We start from the raw sequence: 12,551 nt of genomic DNA on the forward strand, positions 1-12,551 counted from the left end.
AAGGGGTTAAAATTCGATAGGCATAAGGGTTGTGGAGAAGTGCAAGTACTGAAATCAGGTCAGAGGCAAATTGTCTCTTTGAAATACAATGGCACGTGCTGCAATTAGGAATTAAACCACACTGGCCAGGATGGACCAGGCAGCCTGGTAGGCTAGTGAGGCATTCACAAGAACATTGGCAAAGAGTGTAAACTCAACATTTTTGGAGAGATTGATTTATAGAAGGTGGAGCGGTCAGGAGACTTGCCCAATATCGGCAACACCACTATGGTCCCCAATTCCACCACCGAGGAGAGGTGGCCCCTGATGATGGCCTTAGTATAAATATTCAGAATGGGTGGCAAGATAACCGAGCCACATTTATGGTAGTATTCTCTTGGGAACCCATCCGGTCCTGCTTCCTACGAGGGATTAGGTCAGTGATAATTTTATTTGTCTCTTCCAGAGGCACGGGTTGGTCCAGTGTTCACGATCGGGTGCAGTCACCGAGACATAAATATGTCAGTAATTTATGGAGCCAGCTATTCTCGTGTCAGACAGGGACACTCCGCATGTAGGGCCCCATTGTAATTCACTCAGGGAGAGGCTATTTCAACTACAGTTGTTGCCTGTGCCCCAGGTCCTTGGTGGCCAGCCAGTGGAGGAGCTTACTTTATCTTTCTTCCCATTCATATACCCACCTGGCTGAGGCTTCTCAGCATCACTGTGCTTCATCTAGGCATAGTTGTCGCTATGAAGTCCTGTTCACTACTAGGATGTGGCTTACTTGCTCCAATTGAACCCCTCGGTTATTGTGTTCCAGTGTATGAATAGCTGTCTCCAAGTCAGTGATTCTGGCATATGTCGCACAAGACTTGCCTCTAATATAGGAGAAGGCTACTCTCCTCATGGTGGCCTTACAGGCCTCACATAGGATCCGGGCGAGTCCACTGTCCCTCGGTTACTCTCGAGAAAGGCCTTCAATTGAGTGGGCCCAAGGGGGGTCAACTGCATACCCAACAAGAACCATGAATTCACTTCAGTTTATTCCTTGTCCTTCCATCTCCTTACATGAACTGTAATAGGAACAGGGGCAACCAAAGGTCTATAGTGGATAGCAACCCATTGGCCGCCGATGCATGCATAAACCCTTGGTCCCCAGGATTTCTAACCATTCAGGCTTCACTTATGCCCAAAACACAGTTGGCCAAACCCCAGTCAGTGATACACGTAGTTTCAGAGGGTCTGAGTGAGTACGCGGGATCCAAGATATTAATAAAGTCCCGTTGATGATTGTCCTACCTTGGGATAAAAGCAGGATGAGGTCCCTGAGGGTCCTTAGGGTGAATGAGGACAGTGAAGGTGGGATGTATAGACTTAGTAGGTTATAGTGAGTCTGTTCTAGAGAACCCTTCAGGATCACATAATGCTGCAAGGCATCACATGAGATTTGGGAGACCACCAATGGCATGGAATTGTAAACAATCATCGTCACCCACTGGAACCATGGGTAAACCCCTCATGATATATTCTTTCATAGCTATATCTGGCCAGAAAAGTACATGTGCTGTCCACCAGGTGGGTGTCTTGTAGCATTAAAATCATAGGGGCATGACAGTGCACAAATTGCATGATACCACCTTTCTAAATATGGTCAAGAAGACCATTGATGTTCCATGACATTGCTGTAATGGCTGGCATGGCATCTGGCCAGATTTGAGGGATTTTAGGGTGATAGGGATAGCGCGTGTGCCCATGGCATTTGCAGCGCAGCAAATGGGGGGTGATGTTGCTGACCCAGGTGGTTTGGGGAGCTGCTAATGTGAAAGTGTAGAGAATCTAAGTGTTGCTGTGTGCTGTGGTAGGCATAAGCATAAAAAACAAGGTAACAAACTAAACAAACCCTTATCCCGCCAAGGCCCCCTTTTCTATACTTCCCTCCATAGAAGAATCTGTCACCCAAAATCAAAACCCCAACTTATGAACTAGGTGGTAACTCTAACCTCCCTACACCCTTCTGTGCACCCTGGCATTGAAGAGTTGTAGTAAGGATACAATGGTGCTAACGTGCTATGAATTATACAAGTGAACATGTTATACTCTCCCCGTGCAGTCAATGCTCATTATCCCTCTCTAGTGGGGGTGTTCCAGGTTCCGAGTAGTCACTTAGTCCCCCATCTTCTTTATTGTATTCCGATGATGCTTTTGCTCCCTGATGCCGCCTTCAGGATCTTTTCTGGCATCTGTCTCCCCAGGCCTCCCCCTTTGGCTTCTATGTGTCTGTTCTGGCTGGCCTTGGCCACAGTGTGACCTGGTTTGTCTGGAAGAGCCATTGTTTGGTTAACTAGTTTCAGGCCACCTCTGGGGTTTTAAAGAAGTGTGACTTGCCTGCGTGGATAACCCTCAGCTTCACTGGGAAGAGTATCATATAATACAGGTCCATAACTCTGAGTTTCTGTTTTACATACTCATATGATTTCCACTGCTGTTATATTGGTGGTTGTAGCACCATAGTGCAAGGGTGCCTGCGTTGGCTCTAGGCATCAAATTATGAACCAGCTCAGGTAGAAAGGACAGGAATGCACCGTATCTTGTAAATACAGTGCATTCCCACCCTTTTAAATTGGTGTAGGGCAGCGCAGCAATAAGATTTGTGGCACTGCCCTACGCCAATTCATTGTAAATGAGGCGCTTAGTGCCTGTGGCCTGTCTATGTGACACATGACTCGGTGTAGCTGACAATTGGGTTTTTTGTATTGCTCCTAGACCGTCACACACAATAGAGAGCTAGGGTGTGTCTTGCTGGGCCATCACTGGCAGGGTAGGAGGGTAGCTCTACTTATATTTGAGTAGGCCTTGTCCTGTCTCCACTCAAAGGGCTCCATACTCCTTGTAGTTAGTCTGGAGCCATTGCTGGGAAGGCATGGCACCTGTACACTTCAAACAAATACCTCTAGAAGCTTCTTCCACTCAAAAGGAAGACACAGGTATGAAAGTTGGACCTCAGACACCAAGACTTCAGTTCACTTATGGACCTGTGGAAAGAAGTTAAGAATAATGACTGCTGTACTGCTGAAAGGACTGCCGCTCTGCTGCACAGCTTCCCTGCAGGACTATTGCCTTGCTAGACTTTGTTGGATTGTTGTCTTGCTGCCCTTCTGTCTGAGGCAGAGGGATTTGGGCCTGCACCTAAACCCAGGACTCCAGGAGTGACTCCAATGGCTAGTCTGCTGGCCTCCTGTTCAGTGCCACAGGGACATTGCAGGCTCCTCACCACCTATACGGGCACCCAGATCCAGCTGGAGCAGGACCCTGATTCCTAGGTTTTTGCCCCTCAAGTCCTGGACCCTTGGTATGGCCTCAGAGAGGTTGAATTGAAGTTTCTGTGCTTTTCACAACCGCGTATCGGCCTGTTGGCACTGAAACCTTGACACTCGCACAGCCTGCCAATGTGAAGTTCCATCAGCGTTACAGCATTGACAGCTTGCGGGGAGCACCACTGTGTAGCTCCATCCTGACAGCTCACAAGGACAAGAGGATGTTTACTCTACAGCGATGACAATCTGTGACGCCCAGTCTCCTCTTCATGCTGCATCAATGCCGGTCCACAATGCTCCTTCTGGCCCCCTCCACCGAGATCGATACTCTGCAATGGATTGAGAAGGTAACATTCCAGCGGGACTAAACTGTTCGCTGTATCCGACCCTTGCTCCATTGAGGTCATTCTGAACTTGTGACTTTCTTCTGGTCTCGCACAACCGGATAGCTGCTAGTGGCACTTTGGGCTGTTTGGTGCTATTTTATTCTTAAATATTTAATAATCCCTAACTTCAGTGCTACTGATTAGATTTTTGTTGTTTTGCAGTCAAATTATTTATAACATTTTCCTCTATTTTTCCAAATTGGTGTGGGTTTTTTTTCTTATGTTTTGTTTTCACTTTATTACTGTTTGAAGTGATGCAAAAATACTTTAAACATTGCCTCTAAGTTAAGCCTGACTGCTCTGTGCCAAACTACCAGAGGGCTGTACACCGGTTAATTTAGGATTGGCTTGTGCCTCACCATGACAAGAATTGTGGTTGTTGCTTGAGCATTGTAAATGATGAAGAATAGCAGAGCCGTGGCTTAGTGCAGTAAGATCATAGACGCACGAGAAATTTCTGTTAAACCAGTATAATCTTATGTATTATTGGAAATTTAAGGTTACACTAGTTATGTGAAATTCCTGAAACAGAACTGTTATGGCACATTGCGTAATTGTATGTCTTTTGCTGCTAAGATTGTGGCAAGCTGCCAAGATCTGTATTAACGCAAACAACCAGAAAGCAAGTAAATACTGTTTGAGGTGAGTGTGTTTTTGTGCTATTTCTTATACACAATATAAGTCCTCATTTCCAATTTGACACAAGGACGCATTCCCTGCTGAAATATAGTCCTAATTGACAGTTTTGCTTTTCCAATAATTTTGTGTAATTTGTGTTATTGTCATATGTTTTTGATTAATAATACATTGCATATTTTTGTATGTATGATATGTTTGTTAATATTTGTGCACATCTGGTAGAGAAAACTGATTTTATTTGATGTTCCTTTATTATGAAGTTAATCTAGTCCTATTTGGTCTGAGGGGGTGGTTTGTTTGTTGTCGAAACATGGGTTAACAAATTGCTATATTGAATTCTATTGATGGCCTCGAGATCAACAGATCTGAATGTTTTTACATTTGTCAGGAGTTGTTTATGCTCAAGGTAATACCCAGAACTATTGAACTGCTGAAGCCCTAGGACACAATAATTTGGAATCTAGAATGTTTTGTTGTAGGATAAATAAAGCATCAATATGTGGAGGTTTTGGATGCCCCCAGAATATCAGAAAATGTGTGGATTGTGGATGGCCAGGATAGGCTTGACTTGTAAAATGAGAATTATGATACATCATGTAATTCATGAATGTAATTGTATTGCTGACACAGAATGCTCTAATGTTTTGTTGTATGATTATTTTTGTATGCTTGAGAAAGGGGTGACTGTTCTTGAAGTTGTGTTCTTCTCACATTATATGAATAAATCCTCTAAAGTTACTGCCAGACTGCTTAAAATGCATTCCTTAAGGCCTGGAGGCTTGTTGCCCCATGAAGTGTATTCTGCACAGCCTACTTCACGGTGATGTTTATATACAACTGAGCTGCAATATTTATGTTTCCAAAACTACAGGCTTGATTTAGACTTGCGAGATAACTTGAAAATCCTCCAATTTCAGGTGGAAGTGCTAAATCCAGCAGAGAAGTAATCAATTGAACTTCTTTCATCATACCGCCAGTCTTTTAGTTAATGAGCAATCAGAGGGGCTCCAATTCTTGACATTATCGACCACATGTGAAACAAGGAGAAATTACACCGGCTTTCATTTACAGAAAGTAACCAAACATAGATCACCCTTCCTCATGGTGGAGACAGAAATGGCCTAATCTAATCATGTGTGCTGCCCAATATGGCCTGATATGTTCCAGCTGAGGAGATTCACCCACTATCTAGTAGATCAGTTGACCTTTGAAATAACTCACCCAAGAGCTTGGAGAAATACTATCGGCATGATTACAAGTGACGCGAAACAGAATTACGGTGAGGAATTCCAACGCACCAGGCATGACTAGCCCGGTGTTCCCGAACCTGTTTTTCCTTGGTGCAGAACACTGGACACAAGTTTATCTGCCAAAAGATCATTTTGATACAAACATTTGAGGCTTTGCACACCCCTGCCTGATGTTTTCTTCAAGTAAGAGGGAGCTTTTTCTAAGGCAAGTGTGAAACTATTTTTCCCTTCTCTTGCCAACCCTTCCTACCGCTCTACCTCCCCATCCCTCATCCCACACAGAATCACTCTCACACATTTACCACCATACGAGCAGGTGGTCTATGTGTGTGTCAAACCTCCTGGAATAATTTTGTGTTTGTAGAGTTATACCCCCTTCTGAAGGGTTTAACTAATAATTGCACAGTAATTCTCAACTAGTAATCATGGCCTATATCATCTACAAAAATCTGAATACCATCATGCTATGTTAACTTGCCCCTACTCGTACTCTTCATGACTGACCCAGATTCTTAATCTTTATATTCACCTATTGTAATAATGATGCTTACTTGCTCATTGCTGTTTGACACTGCCTGCTGTGAACACCTTGGAAGTCACTCAAGAGTATGCTAAACAAAATTGCAAGGACTGACAACCTCGTGCTCTAGATTGTAAAAATGAATTACCGTAGATGGTAGCCAATGCCCCACTTCCTCTTCAGAAACATAGATGTGCCGACACACTTCAACCTCCCTTTTGACAGCACAGCTTTCCGATCTGAAAATTAAAAAAACAAAAACAGTCATGTTTTTAGCAAAATAGAGTACCAAGATTTGGTTGTCAGGGGGAGAACTGGGATTAACCTCATTAAAGCAAATGTCAAGACAACATTTCTTGGGCTACAAAAATCTGAAGTACTCACCGAAAAATCAAGCAAAATATTTCCAAAATTGAAAGTGCATGAATTACCCTTAAACGTGAGGTGTAGGTCTACAAGAGACTGTCTTCTATGCAAGAATCAAGATGTCACGATGTGGAACAAGAATGGAGTTTTATCCATGTGGGACATAGGCCCTAACATAGACACTGCTTAGTGGAAAAAATGTTCTAGCAAATACCCACACAGCTTAATTCTTCCTCTGTAGCTTCTCAGAAGCGGAAGGCTCCTTCAAGGCTGTGACAGAGTATTAATGGACATTAAACATTTTGGGTGTTGGGTGCTCCATTGAAGACAATAAAGTGTCTCAGGGCTAATGACGGCTTGTATACGCCTTCTGCTCCAGCATTCCAATGTGTGTCTTTCTGTTACTCCCTTTTAATTTAGAACATTCTACATCGGAGACCTGAACTATCACCTGGAAAACAACAACGACAGCAACTCCTCCACCCTGATCGACAATCTCGCCAACCTCGGCTCAAACAGCTTGTCACAACGCTGACCCACACCGCCGGCCACACACTTGACGCAATCTTCTCCTCAAGCCCCCACGTCACCTTCAGCCACGTCTCTGAACTCACCTGGACCGATCACCATTGTATCAATTTCTCCCTCCGAAATCCGCTCGCACCCCACCGCACCCTACAAACCCCCGCCGCCGCTGGGGCAAGATCACTGAGGAACAACTCCAGACAAGCCTCCCACCGAACCCTCCGATGAACCCCACCAACCCGGATGAGGGGGCACTCTCCCTCGAACGCTGGATGAACGACTGCGCCAACACCATCGCACCACTGAAAACCCCCACCGACAGAGGCACCAGCAGAAGAGTCAGCTGGTTCTCCCCGGAACTCCTCGACTCCAAACGCACCTTCCGGAAACTGGAAAACACACTGAACTGGGACAAGACGCCAGACAGCCACACTGCCCACAAAGACGCCATCCGCAACCACCACCACCTCATCAGGACCGCCAAAAAGACCTCCTTCACAGACCGCCTCGACAACAACGCGCACAACAGCAAGGAGCTCTTCACCATCGTAAAAGAACTCTCCAACCCCAGCTCCAACGCCAACGACATCCCACCATCACAAGCCCTGTGCGACTCGCTTGCCACCTTCTTCCACCGGAAAATCACCGACATCCACAACAGCTTCAGACCCCGGACGACCCCGGCCGACCACGCCGCACCTAACCCACCGCACCCCACTACCCACGAAGCCCTGACCACCTGGGCTAACGTGAGCATCGAGGACACTATCAAGACCATGGGATCTATCCACTCCGGCTCCCCTTCAGACCCCCTCCCACATCACATCTTCAACAAAGCCAGCAACTCCATCGCACCCCACCTGCACAAAATCATTAACCTCTCCTTTGAGACCACCACCTTCCCTGAGAGCTGGAAGCACGCAGAGATCAACGCCCTACTGAAGAAACCCAAAGCTGACCCGAGCGACCTCAAAAACTTCCGCCCCATCTCCCTGCTCCCGTTCTCAGCTAAGGTCAACGAGAAGATAGTGAACACCCAGCTCACCCGTCACCTCGAAGACAACAACATCCTGGACCCATCACAATCAGGATTCCGCAGCAACCACAGCACCGAGACCGCCCTCATCGCCGCCACAGACGACATCAGAATACTGCTAGACAACGGCGAGACAGCAGCCCTCCTGGACCTCTCCGCCGCCTTCGACACTGCCTGCCACCGCATACTACGCACGCGCCTCCACGACGCAGGGATCCGAAACAAAGCCCTGGACTGGATCACCTCCTTCCTCTCCGGCAGAACTCAGAGAGTCTGCCTCCCCCCGTTCCGCTCCGAGGCTTTCAAGATCGTCTGCGGCGTCCCACAAGGATCCTCCCTCAGCCCGACGCTGTTCAACGTCTACATGGCACCACTAGCGCACATCGCCCGACATCACGACCTCAACATAATCTCCTACGCCGACGACACGCAACTGATCCTTTCCCTCACCAAGGACCCCCTCACCGCCAAATCCAACCTCCATCAGGGAATGAAGGCTGTCGCCGACTGGATGGAGGACAGCTGCCTCAAACTGAACACAGACAAGACAGAAATCCTCATCCTCGGGTCCAACCCCTCCGCATGGGACGACTGCTGGTGGCCCACATCTCTGGGGTCCATCCCGGCCCCCACCGACCACGCACGCAACCTGGGAGTCATCCTCGACTCAAAACTCTCCATGACCAAACAAGTCAACGCAGTCTCCTCCACCTGTTTCAACACCCTCCGCATGCTCCGCAAGATCTTCAGATGGATCCCGACAAACACGAGGAAAACAGTCACCCAAGCCCTGGTCAGCAGCATGCTCGACTACGTAAACGCCCTCTACGCCGGAACCTCGGCCAAACTCATCAGCAGACTACAGAGAATCCAGAATACCTCTGAACGCCTGATCCTCGACGTCCCGCGCCGCAACCGCATCTCCTCCACCTGAGGAACCTGCACTGGCTCCCTGTCGACAAGAGAATCTCCTTCAAGCTCCTGATCCACGCACACAAAGCACTCCACAAAACCGGCCCAGCCTATCTCAACAGCCGACTCTCCTTCTACGTACCCAACAGGAAACTCCGCTCCGCTGACCACGCCCTGGCCACGGTCCCACGCATTCGGAGAACTACTTCCAGAGGCAGATCCTTCTCCCATCACACCGCCAAGACCTGGAACACCCTCCCCATCCACCTACGCTGAACCGAAGACCTGCTGACCTTCAGGAGACAACTCAAGACCTCGCTCTTCGACCAGTAACTTCCTCCCCTCCCCCCCCCCCCCCAGCGCCTTGAAACCCGCCCGGGTGTGTAGTGCGCTTTACAAATGACCTGATTGATTGATTGATTGATTGAATCTCAATGGGTGGAACATTTTAATAGCCGTATTGCCCTTCTGCCTCGGGCTATACTGGTTATAGCTCACTGCTTGGAACTTCGTTTTATGATTATATTGTAAAAGTGCTGAACCTCTATGATTTAAAGTGGTTATTGAAGGCCTTCTCCCTTCTTTTAGGCCCTCTACTCACCTATAAGTGGAATTCAGTTCAGGACCTTTAACAACCAGTTTAGCCTTCGGCAACAGGCTATAATCCTACAGAATATAATTGAAAGGACTGGCCCTAATACAGCCAATGCTGCCAATCTTCTATTTCATTAGATCAGTTATAACCCTTTATTCTAAGATCTGTATCACAGGCAGATCATCATGATGACATCTGAGAAAAATCAGTAATACATAGTTACACAAAAGAATATGGAAGTCGCAATATGTATCACAACATATTAAAAAGTGAGAAAGATATGGAGGTAACGCAAGTCTTGGGGGGACGGTGATGGAGAACAGAGGTGATGACTATTAGTGGAACTGGGAGGTGAGAATGAGTATGGAAAGGGGATTTGAGGGGATCTCTATTTAATGATACCGTCTCCATCAGTGTTTTAATGTGTTGTTACATCGTGGGGTACAATGAAAATCCACATCACATAGACCCGTCTACATGGACAGTACATGCTTATTTGAACTTTCTAATCTATGTTACAAGGCCCTGCCACCTTGGTGTGCATATTTCCAACTGCAGTGCCTATTTGTCAGCTTCTTTACCTTAGTAGGAGTAATCTTTATTCCATTCCATACCATTAAAGCACACATAAAAGTTACAGTTTAAAATAATTTCTGAATACTCATTTGAATACTTAAAGCCTGTAAACACAAATGAATTTAAGAAATGTGTCAAAATACAGTACAACATAATGAATAAATATTAAAGTGTTTGTTGTGGATTAGGCTTCCTAAAATTACATCCAGTCTCGCATTGGAGAGCACCACACTGTTTGGCCATTACATTAGAATCACATACTCTATAGTCTAGAACAGTACTACTCATGCATTACAAAAATGTAAAAAAAAAAACTGGTATACAAATCATGCAAGAGATAGCAGGTACTTCTCTACTAGCGGGTTATATGTTCTTATGTTTCAGCCGCCATGCATGTAACAGATATTTTGACAGGGCAAATATGAGCTATTCTGCGGTATTACTTCAAAGAATACTAATTGTAGCCCTAATTTGTCTTGTTGATATAATACGACAAATTGGAACTAGCCACGTTTTCCTGCTATCATACATCTCTCCATAGCCTCTCTTCCTAGTCTCATTTGGCCTTATTTTGTACCACTTTGTGGTGTTTCCTTTTTTGGGTCACAGTGTCTCTTTAACCATTTTTTATTGCACTCATGAGCTCCATTCGTGCATACTTACATGGATCATCGTACCATTCAGTTTTATTATTGCTTATGGCTGTATGCTTCACAGTTTTATAAAATAATCTTTTAATCTTCCCCTTTAAACCACTAAATATATCCGGGAATAGGCGCTCATCGTGAACATGCTTAAAGATGTCATCAATTGAGTGTGCTACAAAGGAGTACATCTGGGAAAGGGTTTCTTCATTTCCTTTTGTCGTGGGTCATTTGAACCTCCTGCAATTGTTACTAAGGGTGATTGGATTGGTCAGATTACCCTCTAGTTGGATCTGGTGGGGAGGGAGCAAGTGATTCAGTTCTAAATTAAGGGCATTGGGAACGCAACTGAGTCTCGATTACCCTCATATCAATCAAATGGGTCCACAAATCTAGATGGAATAGAATGTAATCAATTCTAGTGTGACAATTAACTCTTTCAAAGGTGTGTTGTGGTTCTATGTCTGAATTGAGTGCCCGTTACAGGCTCGAAGCCTATACTTAAGTGTGAGAGACGCAAGTTTCGAACGCTATTTTAGTGTTTCTGGGAAGGCGAACATGACTTAGACTCGGTATTCCCCATTCCTCATCCTCCTCCTCCGTGATGTCTGACATCATTTCGAGGGGTTCACAGGTAGTATTCAGGTCCCCTGCTAGAATCAGGTGGCCTCTACCTTCATGCCCTTCCAAAAATTCATCAAGGGGAATGATAGTAGGGGAATCCTGATTCTGCATAGAGAATCTATTGTAAATGTTAACCAAAAGTACATTCAGGTTCCCTTTAGTGCTATGAAGAGTTATAACCAGTAGGTCCTTGGACTTAATGTCCAGTTTTATAAGGCCCCCTACCGGGTGTCCAGTAGGCGATCTAGAGGCTTCTACTCTAAAATTAGTGAAGCTCACCCTATGGACACATTCTGGGGCCCACGTCTCCTGTAGAAAACATATGTTGTATTTATAGATTAAATTCCCCTATTCCTCTGAGTTAAATTTTAATGCCAGCAGTGTTCCAGGGCAATATCATCAATTCAGCATGGTTACTGGGGACCTTTGGCTGACAGTATCCTAGGGATTGCCTCCCCTTTCCACCAGCCTCATCGGGGCTAATGTGGGTTTCTGTATTTATAGGTTTACATGGACAACCGTCTACCCCTGGCAAGCTGAATGCATTGCTTTGGAGTGAGAATCCCTCATTCCATCATATGCTACTGACTCCAACCTCCCCACTGGATAGTCCCTTGTTAAAGACAGTTTGTACGTTGTTGGTGCAATTCTCTACCAACCTATTTCCCCCTGAGTTAGATCTTTCCCTACAATTTGGTACAGAGTACTTGAATTGGATCTTTGATCCATTCGGAGAAGTACGCAGGTCCAGATTTATGAGCCCATCTCCTAGATCCCCATTTGGTAACTTTAGGGTAATGTAATCAGATTCTCATCAAAGTGGTAGGATCTGATGGCTACAATATCAGATCTAATTATTGAGCGACACTGCTCGACCTTCCTTACTCAATAGGTAACTCTGTTTGTTAGGATTTGTCTGCTTTCTTTTGTTGAACTTTGTATTTTGGGCACATTTACCATATATATTTTGTTTCTATTCCCTTATTGGTGGTTCTTGGGGCCTGCTTGGGCACTCTCAAGGGAGCGCCTGGCACACTCCTTTGCAAATGTCTTTCCTCCTGTGGGTTCATTATTGTCCTCCTTCCCTGTGCCCCTAGGGAGTGAGAGAAATGTATTGGAATACTAGTATCCCCATGGGGATTGCCTAAATAAGGAGTTGAACTAAAGATCAAGAAGCGATGT

At 45.7% G+C, this 12,551-nt stretch overlaps 1 protein-coding gene across 5 annotated transcripts in view; it reads right to left on the reverse strand.

Moving 5' to 3' along the window:
* LOC146810317 (ATP-binding cassette sub-family A member 10-like) overlaps positions 1-12,551 on the reverse strand; it is a 1,555,322-nt gene that overhangs the window by 733,457 nt on the left and 809,314 nt on the right. For all 5 annotated transcript variants that reach the window (XM_085617313.1, XM_085617310.1, XM_085617311.1 and 2 more), the window contains one exon: positions 6,240-6,330. In XM_085617313.1, the coding sequence (XP_085473439.1) occupies positions 6,240-6,330 (91 nt within the window). The remainder of the gene's footprint in view (positions 1-6,239; positions 6,331-12,551) is intronic.

The sequence above is a fragment of the Triturus cristatus genome, chromosome 7, assembly GCF_964204655.1.
Source record: "Triturus cristatus chromosome 7, aTriCri1.1, whole genome shotgun sequence".
In the NCBI taxonomy this organism is placed as follows: Eukaryota; Metazoa; Chordata; class Amphibia; order Caudata; family Salamandridae; genus Triturus; species Triturus cristatus.